Consider the following 21214-nt stretch of genomic DNA (forward strand, 5'->3'; position numbering starts at 1 on the left):
GCATGATGTGCTGCCAGTCTGATCCAAGGAGAAATATCTCTTGGCCCTACCCAGTCCTGCTGGGTGTAATCAGCAATCATAGGGAGTGTGCTGATACAGAGCCCTAAAAACAGGGGACAGTGGTACCAGGGGCTGCTCCCAGTGCTGAGCATCCCATTTACCCCCCAGTTCTGCAGGGTGGGCCAACACCTCCATATCCCATTGCTGAGGTGTCACCTTCTGACCTCTGCCAACCCTTCAATCTCTTCTCCCTGTCAAGGTGCAGCTCTAAGATGAAACCTCCACCTGGGCAAGGCACAAGGCTGGCATACCTCCTCCTGAGCCTGGCTTCCCTCTGCCATGCCTCCCCTCTCTGGAAGGACCGGGACTCCCTGATGCAGGAGGAGAAAGCTCATCAGACAGGTGGTAACTTGGTGCTGAGCAGGCAGGAGCAGCAGCTCAGTACAAAGCTCATGAACCTCAAGAAGAAGGAAGTGGAAACAGCCATAGCTACAGGACAGTTCCCTCCAAGCATGCACTTCTTCCGGGCAAAAAGCCTCATTGATCAGAGCTCGGTGTTCAGCATCCTAAAGCGCATGCCAAAAGGTAGGCTTGGCTTCAGGAGTCTCATCGTGCTCAGCCTTTCTCACCTTTTGCTTGCTGAGCTGGGACAAAACACAAGATGTGGGAGACAAGCTTATGAGAGCTGCAAATTGTGCTCGTGGGGTTCCAGGAAACGCCCTGGCTCTGAGCTCAGGGGAGGGGGAGAGAGGAAGAGGGGGATGGATGGGATGAATACACGTTTCCAGCAATTGTGGCATTTGGTTTAACTTACAATATGGACCCTTAAGTCTTGCAAAAATGGAGAAGTGAGGGGCAGAGGAAACAAAGCCAACAAGACATAACAGATATTCACATTTCCTCAGCATGTTCCAGCCAGGACCTCTCTTCCACATACACATTCCACAAACAGGCTACCAACCTTGTCTTAGTCCATATCTCAGCCAAAAGTGTTGTATCCCCCAAAAAGAGGTTCTGTAGCAGACCTGGAACTCTGCAGGAAAGTCTGGGGGCAGTAGAGGAAGAAGGGATTACCTGTAACACTGGAAATTTCTTTTTCCTGTTTTGTACAAGTCAAAGCCTGTGTACTCCCAGTGCCTGAAGTGAGCTTATAAAAGGAGAGAGAGCAACTTTTTTATGTGGGCAGATAGAGACAGGACCAGGGGGAACAGTTCTGAACTAAAAGAGGAGAGATTTAGATTAGAGGTTAAGAAGAAAGTTTTAACTCACGTGGTAGTGAGGTACTGGCACAGGTTGCACAGAGAAGTTGTGGATGGCCCATCCCTGGAAGAGTTCAAGGACAGATTGGATGGACTTCCAAGTTCTTCCCAAGTTCTTCCTCCCAGTCTCTGCTGTGGGATGCAGATCTTGCAGCACCCTAATCTGTTCCCATAAATGATTAGTAGATCAGAAATGTCATTATCCTTTCATGGCTGAATTGAACGGTAAGGAATTTAAAAGTGCTCCCCTCTTCACCTCCAGCATCATCAATACCAACTGGGAATCAAAACAAATAACTAACACTTTTCAATCCAGGAGATGTTAAAAGGGGTTCTTGGAATCATTGCAAGGGCTTTTATGGTCAAGATCACATCCTTGTTGCTGTTTGAGTAGGACTTGATCAGAGCCCCTGGGAACTCCTGTTGTTTCAAGCACCACTGTAATGTCTGTTGCTGCTCACGGAGGGAAGAAGGTGACATTGGCAGTCAGAGGAGGGTCAGACAGCCCAGGCTGAGAGCAGCAACCACAGCTCCTCAGCATCTTTACAGCCAGACCCTCTGCAGTGGGAGATCATAGACATTATAGCCTACATTAGATTAGCCCACTATAAATTATATAGTCTTGAACTTAATCTAATGTCAAATACATACCAGTCTTGTGTCTTGCTCTTTCTCTTCATGGTCTCCCTTTACCCCTAAGGGCATCAAAGCTATTTTGACTAAGAGGTCTCCCCTAGACTAATAAAATACATATCTGAGACTTCAGCTCTCACAGTATCTTCTTTTACAAAGGTGAAGATCAGTTCAAGCACCAATAACACCAGGAGTCTTAGGAAAAGGAGAGATTTCAGCAAAATGAAACTATAAGGAAGGTGAGCATACAGAGGATGCTCCCTGTGCCAGGAAGACTGGCATTTGCCAACACACTGCACAGCAACAGAGCATCCCAGAGGCCCTTTGTGCTGGCCAGCAGCAGATGGACAGTGTAAGTGAGCATGCTTTTCATAGGGCACAGAAGTAAATTGTACTTCTGCATCTGAGTGCAATTCCCCAGTGTAACATGGTCTGGGATTTTGGTGTGTGCCAGAGTTTCAGGGAGCTGAAGGAAGAGACACGGACTAGACACAAAAATTGAAGCTGGGATTCAAACAGCTTAGCTACAGAGCTTTGCTTCAGGTGTGCTAGTCAGCCAGCATGCCTTGTAAACTGCTGCCTGCTGTGCAAGTTCCTCTTTAAATCAGTGGGGCCTGAGCCAGCTCACAGCAAAGCCTGTCTGAAAGACCTTTAATAACTCGGAGCATTTTCCATCCCAGTGGAGAAGCAGAGCTCCCTATTGATTTCCCCCTCCTGTGCTCCCAGGGAGCTGTCATGCTCTGCCTGCAGTGGCTGCTGTGGAGGAGCCACATCCTGCAGCCTGGGGGAGGCACAGCAGCCATGCACTCCTTGCTGGGAGAGATCACTCACAGCTTCTAGAAGCATTTCCAGATGCCCTGGGATGGGCAAACAAACTGTTATCCTGTTGCCTTCATTCTCCAGCTATGGTGCTAATGAGCGACGCAGAGACCCCAGGCAGGTGTGAAGGAGAACAGTTCACTGGAAAAAAAACTGGTCCATAAAACTGTCTTTTTAAGCAGTTAACTGGTTATCAGTTTACATAGTTTTAAGGTACAACAAGCCCAAGTTCATCAACCACCAAACACCACGAGGTGGACGCATGAATGTCACGCAGCAGTCTCTCAGGTTCTCACACAGAAATCTCTCAGGTCCTCATGTCCCTCTATTCTAGCCAAATCATTCTCCCAGCTGTATCATTCTCCCCACAGCTCTCTTAGCCCAAGTGACAGGCTGGAGCCATGTTACAAGGCCTTTTCCTTTACAAAGCCTTACCTATTGCTGACATTATCCCACTAAACCTTCCTGCCAGCTGTCTGGGCTCACCAAGATGTCCCTGTCCTCCCCCAGGTGCTGTCCTACACCTGCACGACTTTGCCATGCTGAGCGTGGGCTGGCTGGTGTACAATGCCTCCTACCTGCCCGACTGCTACATCTGCTTCACCCACACTGGCACCGTGCGTTTTCGCTTCTCCCAGCGCCCTCCTCGTCCTCTGCCAGCCCAGTGCAGCCAGTGGGTTCTGCTGGAGACCTACAGGAAGCAGCTGAGCAACGTGTCTGAGTTCGACAGCAGGTGAGAGCAGAGGCTTTGCAGTCCTGCTGGTGCTCCAGGGCAGCATCCTGCAGCCAGCAGGGTCAGCCTGGTCCAGCTGTGCCTTTTGCTTGCTGCTCTGGAAGGGAGGAACTCCATTTAGGACTGTGCACATGGGAAAAATAGCAAAGAGCTTGAAGGCTGCTGCATTAAGTACACCTGAGTCAAGGGACCATAAAAACTGAATTTTTCTCACTCTGGCCCTCTGCACAGCCATGCTGAGGACAGTGGTTTAGGTGGATTTATGAGACCTGTCCTCACCTCTCCTCAGCACCCAGGCTGGATGGACTCTCAGTGTGGGACAGGGCTCCACGGTGCCTCATCCAGTGAGGTATCCAAAAACTGGATGAGGAAGCCGGGTGGCTGATGAACAGGTTCTCCCCAACAGCAGAAAAATCATTTGCAAAGTCACTGTTTTGATTCAGAGCAAGAAGTTGGGCAAACTACTTATGTTAATTACTGCACTAGCAAAAAACCTCAAACTTCCCAAAATAAAGCCCAACCCACCTCCAAATACCAAACTGGTTTTCTGAGGACTGCCTTTGAAACCCCAGTGGCACCCACCCACCACCCAGAAGCATGAGGCACTCATTCCCACCCAGGCACCAGGACCTGGGAGCACAAGGAACCCACAGACAGGATCCCTGCCTGGTAGGACTCCTTCCCCTCAAAATCCTCCTGCTCACAGAGTTTCTGTCCTCACAGGCAGGGCCTCCTACAGCTGTCCAGGAGCTCCCACAGCTCCCCAGGGCATCACTCACCCTCCTGCAGGATCTCTGTGCTGCTGGCAGCCTTTTATCAGGACCAGGCTGCTCTGAACCACCTCCCATTTAATCACTTACAGGTGGCTGGGAACAGCCTGGCTCCCCCTGCAGCCACTGGTGATGGGAAGACAGAATCCTATCTCCCCATCCAGGGCCCATTGATCCCGGGACAAAGCCCTGCTGAAAAGGCCAAGAGGAAGCCTGCAGCTCTGCTGTGGTGTGTGGGGGGCTGTAGAGAGCACGCTAAATAATGCATGAAGTCAGACACTGAGCGATGAGGACAAAGGGAAATATTGAGTAGCCATCCATTCAGAGGGCACTGCTGTCCGTGGCGCTCCAGGGGCTGAGGTCCTGCAGGAGAAAGTGGTGTGGGGTGTCATGCAATGACAGACAGTATTGCCATGCCAACACACAAGGATTAAGGCAATGCAGATGACTCTAATTACAGCGTTTGCTAAGGGAAACTTGGTGGGGTTTACTGCAGTGCTCTTAAATAGAGACCTTTTAACTCTTGGTGAGATGGTATCCCCTTCACAGGATGCTGTCTGCGCTCTGTGCCCTGCAGATCTATGAAAGAGGTCAGGCTGGGAAGCCGAGGAGCTCCCAGACTTGTGGCATGGGATTGCTTTCCCTCCCCAACAGCAGCAGGGCAGAGGGGTCTGACTCTCCAGGGCATCCACCAGCCCTCTCTCATGGAGGTCCAGAAGAGAAGGAGAAAGTAATGCCAAACCCTGGGCTCTTGACCTTTTATATCCTGAGGCTCAACTGCCCTGAGACGTGATGGGTGAAATCAGATCCAGTGAGAAGTCACTCATCTATGTCTTCCAAAGAGAAAATTGGTTCCCCATTAGCTGCCTTCCATTTCTGCTGGGAGTGATGAGGAAGGAAAGATGACAGCACCAGCTCTCCCCAGCCACACCAGGAGACCCATAAATAATGTGCAAGAGATTGGATTTTGAAACAGCTTCACTTCCTCAAAGCCCAAGCAATTGCACTGGGCTTTTAGAAGTGTCTCAGGAGCAACCCTTCACTGCACTTGTTTTCAGCTGTGTTTCCATGGTGTGATGTCACTTGCTGGCAGAGGCTGAAGGCCATGGCATCCTGTGCAGCCTGCACACCTGGGTGACTGGAGCTCTGCATTGTGTGCTTCCCCCTGTTCCTGTGTGGAAACACTTGTTTTCAGAGGCAGAATTACCACATTCCTCTTCTTTTGTATCTGTCTGACAATGTGGAGTGGCCACAAGTCAGAGTGGCAGGCACTGCACAGGGACACCAGACAGACCCTTCTGCAAGGATCTCCCCAAATGTGGAGGGGAAACCGAGGCAGAGGCCAAAGGAGTGATTTTCCTCAGCAAACACATGCCAGAGCCAAGTAGAAACTTGGATCTCTCACATCCAGGGTGTTCACTTATCCATTTCAGTGTGTTGTCCTTCATTTCTTGCCCTTCCATGCTCATCACCACAAACCCACAGAGGAGTCATTACGCATAATGTGCAAACACACCAACAACAGCCACGCTGAGGCACTTCCCCTCCTATTTCCATCTAATCCCCGGGTGCTACTCTAGGGGTTAGGAATGTTTTTGGCCGTCTGGAAATAGGTCTCTAGCCAGGAATAGGCCCCAATCTGTTCTGCTTCTCAGTTTCTGGAAGCTCTCCCAGTCTCTTGAACATGTGCATCCCAGGCTACCTCTTCCCTGCACTCCTCTTTGCCCTTGAGCTCTGACGAGCTGAGAGAAAGCAGATGTCAGAGGAAAGAACGGATGGATAGTTGGGTGGTTTCAAGGAAGTGCCAAGGGAATATGGCAGCAGGGAAAGGCTCTCATGCAGGACAGGGTGGATCAGCAAATGTGAAGGAACAATGGAAATGTTTCTGCACCTCTTTCACCTTACAGCATTTCTGACCAGGAAGGGGTGAAGGAAAGAGGAGTCTGTGTAATTTTTGCTGTTTGCATTTTTCGATACACACACGTGTGTGTGTGTGTGCTTTGGGAGGAAGTCTTTCTGTTTGTTTCCCTCAAGAGAAAGTCTAATCATTCCTATTTCAAAACACACCTCCCAAGGGCCAAGACCCTGGAGTATTGTGTCACTGGTAAGCTCCCAAAAGGATGCTGTTAGGAGAGCCAGGAGACCAAGGGACAGTGAAAGGAAGGGAATTTTGCTTTCATACTTAAAAGAAAAAGCAATCCTCCCTTATTTTCTTCCCAATCAATTACGATCCAGGAGAATGTCATTCTTCCCCTCAAGATGCACCATAATGGTTCCCATCTCTCCAGCAGGAGCATGCCCCCAGATATTTCAGGAAGCAGCATTGACATTCCAGATATTTGTAAAATACCACTGCACCCCCCCCTGTCAGCAGCCCAGGGATTGAGGCTGTGCCCAGCAGAGCTCTCTATCACCAGGATGAAGTCATCTGAGAGGGAGCTGACACCACGGCTGGGGCTGCAGGGACAACTCCCCTGGGCGCTGGCGGCTGCCCAGGCTGCCATCACCTTCCCCTCCCTGTCCTCTGCCTGCCTTATCTCACAGAAAAATAGGGCAGTGTGTGCATTACGAGGGGAAAAAAAGGAATAAAAATCCACTATGGAAACAAAGCACTCTGCTCCCTCTACAAGTCTCCCCTTGGGGAGGAGAAGAGGGGATGAGAGAGAGCGAGAGAAAGCGAATGAACCACATGTGACAGATGTTAGTCACACTATTTAATGCACCACTGGAAGACATTTAGATACTACGGTGAGGAGAGGGGTGTAATTACCCATTGAGAGCAGAAAAAGAAGCAGGGAAAAGAATCCCCTTAAAAACAAGGCAACAAAACCTTTTGCTTCTGTATCACGTAGCAAAGGAAAGGAAAACGGGGAAAAAACCCAGGAAAAGAGAAAGCAAACCCACAGTTGAAAATAAATAATCCTTGGCTGGTCATTTTAGCTGTGCCCCTTTGGGCATATGCATTGCAATAGCATTGTTCAGTGTGTATATGACATGACAGGGAAGGCTATTTGTAGTCTGCACCTGATCACTGGCAAAGGCCCATTCCAGAAAAGAAGCAAAAAAATGTATTTATGAAGCTTCCCTTCATCTGCATGAGCTGTGCATGGCAAAAGCCCCCAGACCCGTAGGAGATTATCTGGTTATCAAGGATGGATCACTATTATGCAATAAATCTTCAACAGTTGTAAGGATCAATAATCAGTCTCAAAGGGAAGGGGATTATAAAGAGAAGCACAATTTGATTTATGTGCTTTTAGGAGCAGGGTGGTGTGGGGATTTATGGCTGTTTCTAGCCCAAGAGCACGGGCTAAGCAAACAACCTCGAGTTTGCAGAGCCAGAGGAAGGCAGGGAGGGCAGCCCTGAGCGCTCCTTGCTGGAGGAGCTGAGTTCTCACAGGACAAGGGGAGAAAGTGGGAGCCAAACTAACCACCCATCCTTATCTGAGCAGAGCTGCCTGGCGTGGCGAGAATGGGCTTGCAGGGCTTTTTGATCCACGGGGAGGTTTTTCCCTTTGCTGCTGGGAACAGCCCTGCTCTGCTCCTGGCTCTGGGCAGGTGCTCTGCGCTGGGAGCTGCCCTTCAGCCAGCAGGGAAGAGCAAAAATCTCTTTTCTCCAGCTCTTCCCACATGCAGCCTCCCTGAGGAGGAGCAGCACAGCCTTTCTGCCCCTCCGAGATGCTCCTGCATTCCTGGTTTCTAGGGTGATGCTGTAGTGTCTCCCTGCTCCTCACTGCCTGCCCCTGCCCTGGTCCAGCTCAGCCCTCTCTGCTTGCATGGATTGCTGAACAGGAGCTGGGGTTGCCCAGAGTCCTGGGATAATGGGACCAGAGCCCCTATTGTAATGCACGGGATGGCAGAGCCCAAGTTGCTGTGGAAACCTTAACTCTGAATTTTCCTGACTGTTGAGCGTTTAAAATCTCATCCTTAACAGCAGTGGCATCTCTTTATGTACAGGTTTGCTTCTGAAATTGTTCCTGGCAAAGAAATTAACAGAGTGAGGAAGAAATGAAACTGCAGCCCCTGGAAGAGAATCCTTAGGGAGGGAAACAGCAGGCAAATCCTGGGGGAATGGGCTCTGTTTTATGGGCAGGATGGAGGGATTCAAAAGGCATATTTGCCCAGGATGTCTCAGTTTATGAATTTGGACCAGATCACATTTTACATCTGCAGGGGAACTGTGGGGGTTTAATTCCATCCACAGAAGTGTCCTGGATGGAGATAATAAGATCACAAATCAAACCCACACCTCCCATATAACAGAGCAGATCCCTGCACCAGGATGGGGGCCAAGACATCAAACACAGAACATCATTAAAGATCAGTAGCTGTTATTGAGGGGAAGCAATATACTCAGATGAAAGCTGAAGCATGGCCAAAAGTATTTCTATCTGAACCTGCTTGGCCCCTGACACGAGATAAGCACTGGGCCTGGCCAGAGCAGAGCCCACCTGCCAGCAAGAAAACAGAGCTGTAGGTTGCTCTGATGGCTTCCATTTGTCCACCCAGGAATGACTTCCATATAGACTTTGCCCACTGGTAGGACAAATTTATCACGAGCCACTCTTCAGGTGGAGGAAGGAGGGCTGTTGGCAGAACAAGACTGCAGGTGGGATGAAGGCTATCAGCTTGCCAGAGGATGGTGGTGTGGCACAGATGCTCACCCTGTCCTAAATGCAAGCTGTCACCCAGGATTAGATAATCTTGCAATTTACTGGCTCCTTTAAACTCTGCTTGATCAAACTACCCATTCTCTCTGGATTTCTGAAAGAGGCTTATATGCCAGAGGAGTCTGTGGAGGAAATAAATACATTTCCATCACACTGAGGAAAAGGCAGGACTGAGATTCTTATCAGCTGTTTCCCTGAAGTAGCTATCAGCAAGGCAGGCAGGGCATCAGGTTAGTTCTCACTGGTCTGGGAAAATGATTTCTGATTCACAATTGTGTTCCCCTTGCATTTTTTAGATGGCATATTTTGACAATACAAAGGTACCAGGAAAAGCTATGGGCTCAGGGAGAAGCACATGGCATCTCCTGTAGACTCAGTTTGCCTTTTAGGTGCTGAAGAGAGGGCCAAGTGTCTTAACATTTTATGTTGAAGATTCTTTGGAAAAGAGGAGCAATGTACATGCCTACTTTAGGGTTAGGGATACCCTGGGTGGCAGAGTGTAATTGATATAAAAGCACCATTCTTGCTTTTGTAACTCTATTCCTCCTCAAGATTTTGCCCTTGAAAAAGGGAGGGGCAGGTTTGAAACACCTACTGCTTACAGCTCAACATGGATCATGTGAATTCTGTGCCAGCCATAGAGGAGTAAACACAGGTGGCAGAAAAATGACCTGAATGCTTCCTAGCTGCACCAGTCACTGCTGTGCCTCTTGCACTGCAGTGCTCTGTTTGTTCTCCTCATTCCTTCTCTTCTCCCTTTTCTATAGCTTGCTGAGAAACCTGACCCTGGTGACAGATGCCCCTGAGCTGGCCTACCCCTCTCAGGCTTCCATTTGGAAAAGGTTTGAAGAAATCTTTCTCATTGCCTCTGGACTTATCTGCTATGCTCCTGTGTTCAAGGCCTATTTCTACCAGGGGCTGCTGGAGCTGCACGAGGATAACATTCAGTATGTGGAGATAAGAGCTATCCTGCCTGCGGTACGTGGGGTTTTGGCTGCTCTGGCACTCTTTTCAATCTCTATTTCTCCATAACTTTTCTCAAGCCCTGTCTTGAATTTAGTTGGTGGTGGTTTGCATGCTTGCCCTAATAAGGATGCTGGAAAACCTTGATGATATTCAAGTCTTTCTTGGAGATTTGCATAGGCAAGGGCTTGAAAGTGAGAGACTCTTTGTTCCTAATGGCTAAGGGAGATACCTGCAGTGACATCAGCACAAAGCTGCACTGTGCAGCCAGACTGGGAGTCAAAATCTTGCTCATTGGGAAGATGGAGCTCAGTTTTGTCTGCACCAGAATCACCTGTTCTGTGGCAGCTTTTCTGAACAAATTTCTTGTCTTGAACAGAAACTTATTCTAATATAGTCATGTTAAATCCTCAGCTTATTTCAGAATGCTTACTCTGAATGGGTGAGTCAATCAATCAGCAAAACACAACCTTCCACAATTTGCAGACAACCTGAAATTTTGGCCATGTGTATGAAGTATGAACTGCTCCTTTCATTGCCACGGACACCAAAATCTGCTGGTAATGGTTTAGGCCTTTCTCCCTTTGAAAGGAAGTATTGCAAAGGGGGAGGAAAAAGAAGGGAATGGGGAGAACTCCACAAAGTTTACGTGTACCTTACTTTGCTGGGGGTTGCCATAAGCCAGTTGCTCTGAACTCGTCACCACCTGTCTTTTGGGTACCTGGAAAGAGAAAATAACAGCAAAGTCAAAATGCCTGTGCTGTGAGGCAGTGCAAGCACTGGCATCCCCTCAGGCCACACAGGTTTCCAGGCCAAGAGTATCTGCCATGACACAAGTGTGTGGGCTTGACTGGAAAACACCCTGCCTTTACCAGCAGCCCTCAGACAGGGCTGGGACTCCTTTTGAAGAGAAGCTTGGCAGGGAGGATTTGCTTCCCATCCAGCCCGCAGTGCTGGGAGCCTGCAGAGCCTGGGGCTCACTCAGCTGATGTGCTGAGAGCTCCAGGAGGGTGCCTCAGCCCCAGAGCCACAGCACAGAGCTCCAGGAGGCTGCCTTAGCCCCAGAGCCATGGCACAGAGCTCCAGGAGGATGCCTCAGCCCCAGAGCCACAGCACAGAGCTCCAGGAGGATGCCTCAGCCCCAGAGCCACAGCACAGAGCTCCAGGAGGATGCCTCAGCCCCAGAACCACGGCACAGAGCTCCAGGAGGATGCCTCAGCCCCAGAACCATGGCAGGGAATGCCAGGAGCTGCAGCCCTACCGGGCTGGAGGGCAGTGTAGGCAGGAAAGGGACAGCCAGGCTGAAACTGGGACTAGAGGGCAGGGAAATGGTTCATGGTGAAAGTCAAGGTGAGCAGGGTGTGATGGGAATAGCAAGATGCTCGAGGGCTGGAGATCCTCCAGGGCTCGGACAGCAGTGCTGACACTGCAAAAGCTCTCTTCTCAGCAAAGCCTGCCAGAAGCAGCCCCTGAGGTAAAGTAAATGAAAACTGGGATTTAGTGCGAAACGGCAAACATTGTGGAAAAGCCCCCTAAGCCCAGCTGTGTTTGCAGATTCGGCTGTGTAAAGTCTCACATTCCCATGGGCTGCAGCTGGGGAAAGTTCCCTCCGAGCATCTGCAGCTGCCCCACGGTGCTGGTGCCTGCAGGGGACACACCACACTGGGCTGGGTGCAGGGCTGTGCCAGGGGCAGCACCAGGCAGGGAGGTAGGGGTGAAGTGGAGCAGTTGAAGGCTGAAGGAGAAAGGTGACAGGGAAAAGAATGGTGAGAAGGATGAGAGAAGAACTGATGGAGAGGTTTGTGCCACTGTGAGTGAGTGACTTCAGGCAGGGCCTTTGTGGGTTAGGATCAATGGGGCATTCAGGCTTATATGCCAGCTGAGAACCCAAAAGAGTTCTTTTTCCCAGTTTGCAGTCAGAGAACTGGGAAAGCATGACAGGACTAAATGACTGACTTCAGGTCATGAGGCAAACCTCTGGCAGAGGGGAGCAGAAGCCCAGCTCAGCTGGTGGCTCATGGAGCTCAGCCATCACATGCCTTGGGGCTGCCTGGGCTGACAGACTGCCTCTGCAAGGCACAGAGTGTGTGTGAGCTGCCAGACAGCTGGACACAACACTCCAGCATTTCATACAGACTGGAGGAAGAGGTCACAGTCTCCTCTGAGTACTCCAGGGTGATTGCTTGCCATGTCTGAACATGGAGAGACTTATACCACATGGGAGGGAGGAAAATCACTCCTTGGTTCTTGCCAGCTGGTAAAGGCTTGAAGAAGAAAATGTTCTGCAGATTTAACTGCTTTAGTTTTCCTGCCCTGTTCTCAGGACCTTTCCTTCTCCCAAGGATTTTATCAGTCCATTTCTCCCACCTTCCAGTAAAACACCTCTCCTAACTCATTGTCACTGCTTTTCATGCTGCAGGTGTATGAACTGGATGGCACCCAGCACAGTAAATCATGGTCTGTGGCAACCTACCGGGAAGTCACCAGGCAGTTTGTGAAGGAGCACCCAGACTTTGTTGGAGCCAAGATTATTTTTGCAGCACACAGGTAGAGAGCAGGGCTGGGAGAGGCTGTGCTGTGTCGGAGGAGAGCAGAGGGAGGACCAGGCTGGGAGAAGCAATGCTGAGGGCTGGGCTGGAGTGCCACAGTTGGATGGCAATGTCCACGTGCCTCGTCACACCCAGGCTGTTGACTCCTGAAGCATTCCCTGGCATGTGCAACAGGCTGAGGGTGAGAAATCATCTATATCAGTCTGTGTACGTGCGAAGGGAGCAGGGTGAGCTGGTGGTGCATGCAGAGGAGCAGCAATGAGCCAGGGCAGGGCTGCCTGGGTGGAGGTCCAAGCCATGTCTGCTCTCCCCTCCCTGCTCACACTGAGGCAGTGACAGCAGTGACAGCAGTAAGGACACTCAGGATCACCGAGGTCCCCCTGGCACCCCACAAACACTCCCAGCAGCCTGTGAACAGCATGTTCGTGCTGCTGCCCAGGCTCAGGGCTGCTCTCCAAGTCAGCCAGATGCCATGAAGTCATGTGAGGTGATCCTCAGCAAGCAGAGCAGACCTCTCAGCCGCTCTGCTTTGGCACAATGCCCTTTGCAGTGCAGGGCTGGCTTGCCTCTCTGGCCAGCTTGGCTATGGACTCAGTCTGCAAAATGCACCGAGAAGTTTAAGTCTGATAGGGCTGGAAAAAACTGAAATTTAAAACTCTCTTGAAATGCTGTTACCATCTTACTTCCCAACAAAACAGTCAAGAGGAAAAAAAAAAATTAAATATTTTTGTTCCACGCTGTTGTGTTCCCTGCTTGGTAAATGGGAAAGCCAGTGAGTTAGACAAGCATGCCTCAAGTGACAGCAGGGTCTAGCCAGGCATTTCCTGGTCACTCATGGGTTTCCTTTCATAATATCAATTTTCTACTGCTGTTACTCCAGAGACCTGGAGCTGGTTGTCAGCTTCAGGAGCAACTTGCATTTTGGAAATACCCCTGGGGACCCCATTTCACCACTCAAACCCCGAGAAGGCAGGCCCATGGGAGCCATGGCTCTGCAGTGCTTTCTCTCTCTCTCTTGCTCTCTAGGATGCTGAATGTCTCCCAGATTAAAGAAGCCGTTGTCACTGCCATGGAACTCAGAGCTGGCTTCCCAGACACCCTGGCAGGCTTTGACCTGGTAAGTGTATTTCTTCTGGGGCTCCACATTAAGCCCTGGTGATACAACCACACTTACACCATGGCATATGTTGTACAGCAGAGCCAGAACCTCTGCTGCCGCACTGAAATCAGTGTTAATGAATTGCAAATCCTCCAGCTAAGGATTTTGTTCAGGGTAATTGACAAAATCCCCTGAAAGAATCAGCTCCCCACCCCACAGCATTGTAATTTCAGCACAGCTGGCACCTCATTTATACAGAGCTGTAAGTCCCACCATCCTCCCAAGCTGCTCAGAAATACCTTTCTGCTTCCCCCCAGGTTGGTGATGAGGATGGAGGGCATTCTTTGTGGGACCTGAAGGATGCCCTGACTATCCCATATTCCATGGGGGTCAACCTGCCCTACTTCTTCCACGCTGGGGAGACTGGTAAGCATGAGGACTATAAGAGCAATACTGTAAACATCTAAAGCCAGGTGAGATGGGTGGGTATCTCTACGCTGGGCTATATCCTGGGCAGATTTAGTTCCCTGTTTCACTGAAAATACAAGTGGAAGCTCTGAGCATCAGCAACCCTCTCACCTCACAACTGGGACACCTATTAACAAAATCATCTAGCAGCTTGAGAAGTTCTGTTTCCTCCCAGCACTGCAGTGACTCTGATCTGTCTCTCTCAGACTGGCAGGGCACCCCTGTAGACAATAATGTGCTGGATGCATTGCTCCTGAACACCAGCAGGATTGGCCATGGACTTGCTCTCATTAAACACCCAGTAGCCAAAAGTTTGTCTCTGAAGAGGGATATTCCTGTAGAAGTCTGCCCCATCTCCAACCAGGTATGTTGATAAAAGCTCAGCTCTTGGGGGGTCACTGAAGGGGCTTTACCATAGCAGAGAGGGGCAACTGCAAGTTCTGATGCACACAGGATGGCTCAGTTTCCTCTGCACCAGGTTACACTGCAGTTTGCTACATAGCCCACAGTGTGAATGTGTGTAAGGCTTGTAATGCCAGTCAGCAAAAATTAATTTAAATTCCTATCCAGAGGAACTTGGGAAGACAGCATCCTCCCCAGTGGAGATGAGGCCTGGAGCTAGAGAGGTGTTTAAAGAGACAATTGAAAATACTTTAAAGCCAGGAGGGCCAGAGGCTGAGAAGCTGAGATTTTAACTGGAAATCCTTGGTTTTGTAGAAATCATAACCAGCAGGAGTTCTTTTTCAGCACATTAGCGTGGTGCCATTGTCCCCTGGGTGCAGCAGAAAGGATACCTTGGGGTGGAGATTTACTGGTGAGAGCCTTAGGGGAGAAAACCCTGACACCAGCTCCAGATGCCTCGAGCTAAGCACCACAGCAAATGTGTAACCAAAACTCTATTCCCGAATTGCTCACAGTCAAATTGTTCTAAATAAGCACAACTTACTCACCCCACTGGCCTTGATTAAGGTGGTTTATTTAAGAAATTAATCTCCTTGCATAGTCAGTGAAGACAAGCTGGTTCCTCCTGCAGCAGTTCAGAGCAGAAAATGCCCTGATCATCCCTCTGGAGGCTATTCCTCCCTGACAGCAGCCCTGGCAAGGTTTCAGGGTGACACAGCTGTGGCAATAACCTGACATGGTGATGTCCCCACTCTTCCCACGCAGGTCCTGCTGCTGGTGGGTGACTTGAGGAGCCACCCTGCAGCTGACCTCATGGCTGAAGGGCACCCCATAGTGATCAGCCCCGATGATCCCCCAATCTTTGGGGCAAAGGGAGTCTCCTATGACTTCTACGAGGTGTTCATGGCCATTGGAGGGATGAATGCTGACCTGAGGACCCTGAAACAACTTGCACTCAACTCCATAAAGTAAGTTCATCACCTCTCTCACCTAGTCATAGTAATCATGAGGAGATTATCACCTTGCTCCCCTTGCTTGCATTTGGGTTTTGGCCCCAGAGTCTCCTCTGCCACATGAACTGGGCTTCTGTTAATCCAAAACCTCCTCTGTGTGTCTCCTCCAAAGGCAGGACACAGACACCCCAGAGGCTCCTCTGCCTGTGCTCTCAACTGCCTTCCTCTTACTCCATGTCTTGGTTTATTCCTCCTTTTCCATCCTTTGTGAATTTGCCTCCCCCACCTGGTTCTGGGTATGGGAGAAACCATATGTCTTTGTATCACTTGTCTGTTTCTGCCAAAACTCCACTTGCTGCAGTGTTTGCCATGATTCATCTGGGAAACACAGGAAAACAATTAGCATTTAGTTTGGGTGTGCTTAACCAGTTTTTTCTATTTATCTGGACAGCTCTGAACATCCAAAACCAGTTTGGATATGATGCCCAGGGTCTTTCTGCACATTCCTTGGCTCTTGCCTGTTTGCCAGATCCTGTGCCAATCCTCAAGGCTATCCCACATGGCCAGGGACACAACAAATACCCTGATTTCCTACCACTTTGGACAAGCTCAGGGCACATCTGACAGCAGCAGCAGTGCTGTGTGTTCTCTCCTAGACATGGTGCTGCCTAGTGAGTCTCCAGCTTATGCAGAATGGGCAGCTTGTCCTCCTGGTGCAGAACTCAGGATATTTCTTGTCCCAGCATGAGCCCAACTGGCAGGAGCTCCAGCCTCTTTACACCCTGTTCCTCTGTGTGGTGCAGGCATGCCCTGCAAGGGTTAATCTCCTGCTGTTTCCTGCCTTTTCATTTTGGTGCTGCTCTAGAAATAGCTGCCCCTTGTCTCCCTCCTGATGCTGACTTTTCTCCTCCTCGCAGATACAGCGCCATGCTACCGGATGAGAAAGCCAAGGCCAGGGAGGTCTGGCAGAAAAAATGGGACCAATTTGTGGCTGACCTCTCTGATAGCTTCCTGAGGGAGCTTTAGAGAGGACAAGGCTCATCTCAGAAGGCATTTGGCAAGCTGGAGCGAGCCAGACTGATTGCGGAGAGGGAAAATGCCTCTTCTGTGTGACCTGAGCAGATGAAGGGATGTCAGAGCCTCACCTGGCAGTGGGTGGCTCTGCTAAGCCAGGCTTAATGGGCTTAAAAATGAGAAGGAGCTGCACTATCCTGTCAAAGCCACGGGCTGGAGGTAAATGGGAGCAGGGAGCCTTTGTAGCAACCACAAGAAATCGCCCTGCTCAAGAGTCAAAACAATTAAAAATCGCCAATGAGCAAACCCTGACATCCATATTCAGGAAAAACATGCTTTCCAATTAGCAGGAGATTGCCAACACGAGGATCCCTGAATTTCGCCTTATCATTACAAAATGCAGACCTTGTCCGGAAACAGCTCAGACAAACATCCAACCATTTGGGCCACTGACCTCCAGGAGAGCAAGGACTGAAAATCACTCTTGTTATGTTTAACCCTGGGCCTGCTGCCAAAATAGCACTGCTGGGTCGAAGAACCAGTCATAGGTCTGATGTCTGCTATTTCAGGAGCTACCATGGCTGGAAACAAACTGGTGGGACTTGCTCCCAGAGCATTTCAGCCTGGTTGCTCAGGGATCATAAAGCCAGAAAAGAGGTGCCTCAGTTGCCAGCAGTTTTTTTTACTACGAAGTCTTTTCCTGTCCTCTGGTCAAAAGGAAGGCAAACCACATTTCAGGTTAAGTCAAAAACATCCTGGCTTCCCAGACCCAGTTTGAGTAAAACTCTCCCCCTGCACAAGGCCATGGGAACTCAGGCATTTATAGGAAACACCTTTTGGTTTCAGAGGGTTCCACTAGCAGCCTTTGCTGCCCAGCTCATTGTGCAAAAATGGCCTTTTTCAGCCTGTCAGAGAGATTTTCACCTTGGTAGAGAACTACTGTGGATATCCACAATGCTCATTTGGACCTCTGTGGCTTCCAGCTCTTTGGCAAAAAATAACTACACAAGGAAGTCTCTAGACAAGCAGATTCCCATTCTTAACATCATCATCATTAAAAAAACAAAACCCAAAAAACACCACTCCCCCAAAAATCAAGTTGCTAAATGAATGCAGAAAAATCCTTCAGCATACATACCCCAAGCATGCAGCTAGGATCAAACAGCACCTTTGCCTGACTTCAGTACAATTATGCTGGTTTGATCAGCCAAGGGAGAACTGACAAAAGTTCTTACTGAAAGACATCTCCCTCCTCTGAGCCACAGACTTGCAAAGACTGTTGTTTCCTAATCTGACCAGCCTGGGCAAATTGGCTCTCTTCATGCTTTCTGCTAATTGTCTCAAGCTGCCTGCCCATAGTGTTTATTTCCACTGACCTTGGTGGAAACACCTTAGCAGGAGGCAAATACACTTCTTACAGAAGTGGATCAAGCTGGACAGCCCCGTGTTAAATTGCCCACAGTTCAGAGGCTGCAACTTCATCTGTGGTTATCCCAGAGGAAAAAAACCCAAGCAAACCAAACACACTGCAAACCTCATCCCAGAACTCATGCCTGCTAACCAGTGACCTAAAGCCATGTCCCTCTGAGCAACCTGATCTTTCAGTTTTGCTCTGTGTGGATGAAGATCTTTATTTGCCATGAGTTGATTCTGCCTTAAATAAGCCTCTTTGCTGCCAAGGTGAAGCTAATCATTACAGAGCCACTGTGGGAGGAGCTGAGCTCCTCAACACCCAGGCTGACCCATGCCCCTTCCTTTTCTACCACAGTAGGAAGATTTCCGTTCTTCCTGCACGTGATCTCTTGAGGTCCTGAGCCACTTTTTGGTTACCTTCAGCCCTCCTTCCTCCTCTCTGCCCATTCTTTTCAAAGCTGACAAGTGCCTTGTGGAGCACCAGGTAGAGATGTTTACTTCAAGCAGCCATAGCAATACATAAAGCAATACCTTATCCCTGTTATCTCCTCCATCTGTCTCTCCCTGCAGCCTCTTCAGGTTCAACTTGTTTAAATGGGAGCTGGATGGAGCTTTGTTTGCAGCACAAGTTTTGCTGCAGAGCATCTTAGACCACCTTTAGGGCAATTTAGAGAATGAAATGTTTGCCTCCTGGTCACTCTCTGCCAGGAAACAGCTGATCCAGCGCTAGTCAGTGGTTGCTGTCAAGAATCATGCCAATAAAAACAGAGGAGTAAAGTGGTTGGAAACAGAGCTAGGCCCAAGCAAGCAGCTGGATCTATCTGTCCTGAGAGCCTCCATCCCTGCAGTGGGACCATGCAGGTGCCAGATGCTCAGCAAAGCCCTCTGGCCATCAAACACAGGGCTGCAGATGCATTTCCCACCAGCTCCAAATGATCAGCCTGCTTCAGGTTTTCTCCCTATGTAAGTCTCTGAATTAGCCTCTTCACAGGTAGCAGAAGGACATTTCTTTGGCCAGAAACTTGCAGCTCTCATTGGCTCAGTCCTTAATTCCTTTCTTTCCAGGCTTGCAGCAGTTGCAATCACAGCAGGTCCATCAAGAGTTTTCTGTGCACTGTGGGACAGGCAGGTGAAGGGTCTGGCTCTCAATCCTCCTGGCTTGTCACTTTTATCAGGTTGTGTCCTCCCCCTTGGTCATTACAGGATAAGAAAGGCATTTTACTGTATTTTCTCAACCTTTAGCTTGTCCATCACTGCATGAGCAAGCTGCAGCATGGCAAGAGAAGAGATAAACTGAGGGGGGAGGGCTGGCTCAGGCCATTAGAGCCTCTGCAGCAAGGAAGGAGATGGACAGTGCAATTTGGAGGGGATGTGAGAAGGTCAGCAAGGAGGGGGTGATGACAGGGCTGTGAGTCCAGGGAAAACAGAGCTGCAAAGTTTGTATGGAGACCCACGGGAGAAGGCTGTGGGCAACTGCCTGATTTGCTTGTCTTTATAGTGAGCTCTGAAAGGGGTGGGAGAGACTCAGCACGGTGTGCACAGGGGAAGAAGAAGGATTTGCCTGTGGGGTGGTGTGAGAAGGGCAGGCAGACCGTCCCGAGGGGTGTTTGGGGCGCAGCTGGTGCCAGATGTGCCTGCAGAGGAAATCGTGAGCTCGGTCCATCTACAGCATGGGAATGGGAAGCTCCTAGCAGAGTCACAGAGAAATTCTCAACTCTCGAAGGGGAAACCACACAAGCCTTTAGCACGGGGTGATGGGATAAAGCCTGCCTGGGGGTGCTGGGGGTGCTGGGGCTCAGCAGGCTCCGCACAGCGCGGGGTTTGGCAGCCCTGCCGCTCTCGGTCCCCTGCCAGGCTCAGCCTGTGCCCGGCCGCTGGCAAAGTCCCTCCGTGGCGGTTTAAAAATAAGCTCTCCGGCCTGCTGGACAGCCTTGCTCGGAAAAACAAACACGGCAGCGCCGGCAGCCCGCGGGGGCGCGCAGACGCGCGTTCTGGCGACATCTCAGCGGCGGCTAGCCCCGAAATCCTCTCGGGAGCAGAACAACGCTTCCCTCCCTCCGTCCCTCCAGAGGGATCACACAGGTCCCCCTGCAGGCAGACCACCCATCCCCACCCGCATCCCCACGGCATCCCCACGGCATCCCACGGCATCCCCCCGCCCGGAGCCCCCAGCCGTGGAGCAGGAGCGCCTCTCGCAGGGCGCCGAGGGATGCGCTGGGACAAGGAGCGCACCGCGGGATAACATCCCCGCCCCAAAAAAACCCGAATTCCGGGGTATTTAAATAGGTTAAACTTTGTTTTAGCGATGAAAGCTTCTGTGCGATAGGGAATGAGCTGGATGTCTCTCAGGGCTCTTTTGGAAAACGCGTGAATAGGAAGAAAGCGGCAAAAGTGTCGCCAGACTTGGAGAAAAGACTGACAGAGCCCCACAGTGCAGGTCAGTCTAGAGGCACCGAGACCGGCAAGCAAAACAACCCGTCTAACTTGCTGTATCATTAAAAGGCCATAAATCCACGTTAGCAAATACCCTAAGCAGAAATCGCAGCAAATCAATCACGTTTTCACTCTGCCTGGAGGGATCGCCTTGGTGGATGGGTGGGAAACATTCGGGACAAGGCTCTTGTGTTTGTCATTAATTTCAGAAAGTCTTTGGCTCTCTCTCTCTGACTGTTTTTCATCGACAGCCAAGGAAGGCAAGGGCTAGAGGGCTCTGGTTTGTACATAGGTGAGAAGACACACTTCAAACTGGCTTCCCTGTGCTGCTGGAAGGAGGTCTGAAGCCCAGTTCTACACGGAGCTAAATACTCTCAATAACATCTTCAAGGCCAGCATCAATTTTGCCAGAGCAGGAGGAGCTGCAAACACTTCTGAGAAATTAAAGTGATCCTGGCAAATTGAGGAAATTACAGAAAATTAACGGTAGGTAATTCAGTTAAGGCAAAAGCACTTAAGGAGGAATAACCATCTGTACAAATGTATATCTCTGAGTTGCCAGTGCTTTAATAGCTCTGCAAATAGGGCTCTGGGTGTTAAAGTGGGTCAAAAACAAATTAAGGTTGGTGTTCATGGCCATGGAAGCGTAAAAACAAACGATTACACTGTTTGTGTAATTGATGCCTAAAGTCATACGTGTTAAACCTGCCCTATCCAGGGACTCAGGAGATCTTAAGCCCAGTGAGAAAGTAAACAAACATTGTTTCATCTCCATGTATGTGAAATGAACCTTTTACTTTCCCCAGGTTTGCAGGGGCCTCAGCTGAATTCAGCGTCAAGGTTTCTGTTTCACAGCGCAGGAAAGAGGGATGCAGTCTGTCAAGGACTAAAAAAAGTGACCAGAGTTTTGGAAACCCTGTAGGAAAAAGGGTTTGCATAGAAAAGGCTAAGCAAAGGCAGGGCAGCAACGCACAGAATTCTTAAGGTTGGAAAAGACTTGCAAGGTCATCAAGTTCAAAATTTGACTGATCACTAT

General features: G+C 49.9%; 1 protein-coding gene and 1 long non-coding RNA gene across 2 annotated transcripts; one reads left to right on the plus strand and one right to left on the minus strand.

Annotated features, from left to right (window-relative positions):
* Nucleotides 1–272: 272 nt before the first annotated feature.
* On the plus strand, nt 273–17426 carry ADA2 (adenosine deaminase 2). Its single transcript, XM_085049329.1, has 9 exons — nt 273–585; nt 3222–3444; nt 9652–9862; nt 12267–12394; nt 13423–13513; nt 13813–13921; nt 14170–14327; nt 15131–15333; nt 16236–17426. The coding sequence occupies exons 1-9, from the start codon at nt 273–275 to the stop codon at nt 16342–16344; spliced, it is 1545 nt and encodes a 514-aa protein (XP_084905455.1). The 3' UTR covers nt 16345–17426.
* On the minus strand, nt 312–17584 carry LOC146442728 (uncharacterized). The gene is made up of 4 exons (XR_014849440.1): nt 17471–17584; nt 10508–10568; nt 3724–5385; nt 312–3541 (listed from the first exon to the last, which is right to left on the minus strand). It is a non-coding gene; the product is annotated as an uncharacterized LOC146442728 (long non-coding RNA).
* Between the last annotated feature and the right edge of the window lie 3630 nt (nt 17585–21214).

Source organism: Lichenostomus cassidix, chromosome 1Ab, assembly GCF_008360975.1.
Source record: "Lichenostomus cassidix isolate B80296 chromosome 1Ab, HeHo_3.0, whole genome shotgun sequence".
Lineage (NCBI taxonomy): Eukaryota > Metazoa > Chordata > Aves > Passeriformes > Meliphagidae > Lichenostomus > Lichenostomus cassidix.

What these genes read in the sequence shown, in the direction of transcription:
- ADA2 (XM_085049329.1), top strand. Translation starts at nt 273, where the DNA reads ATGAAACCTCCACCTGGGCAAGGCACAAGGCTGGCATACCTCCTCCTG. An exon ending in GTGTCTGAGTTCGACAGCAG is followed by an intron (nt 3,445 to 9,651) that starts GTGAGAGCAGAG and finishes CCTTTTCTATAG; the next exon opens with CTTGCTGAGAAACCTGACCC. An exon ending in ATTATTTTTGCAGCACACAG is followed by an intron (nt 12,395 to 13,422) that starts GTAGAGAGCAGG and finishes CTTGCTCTCTAG; the next exon opens with GATGCTGAATGTCTCCCAGA.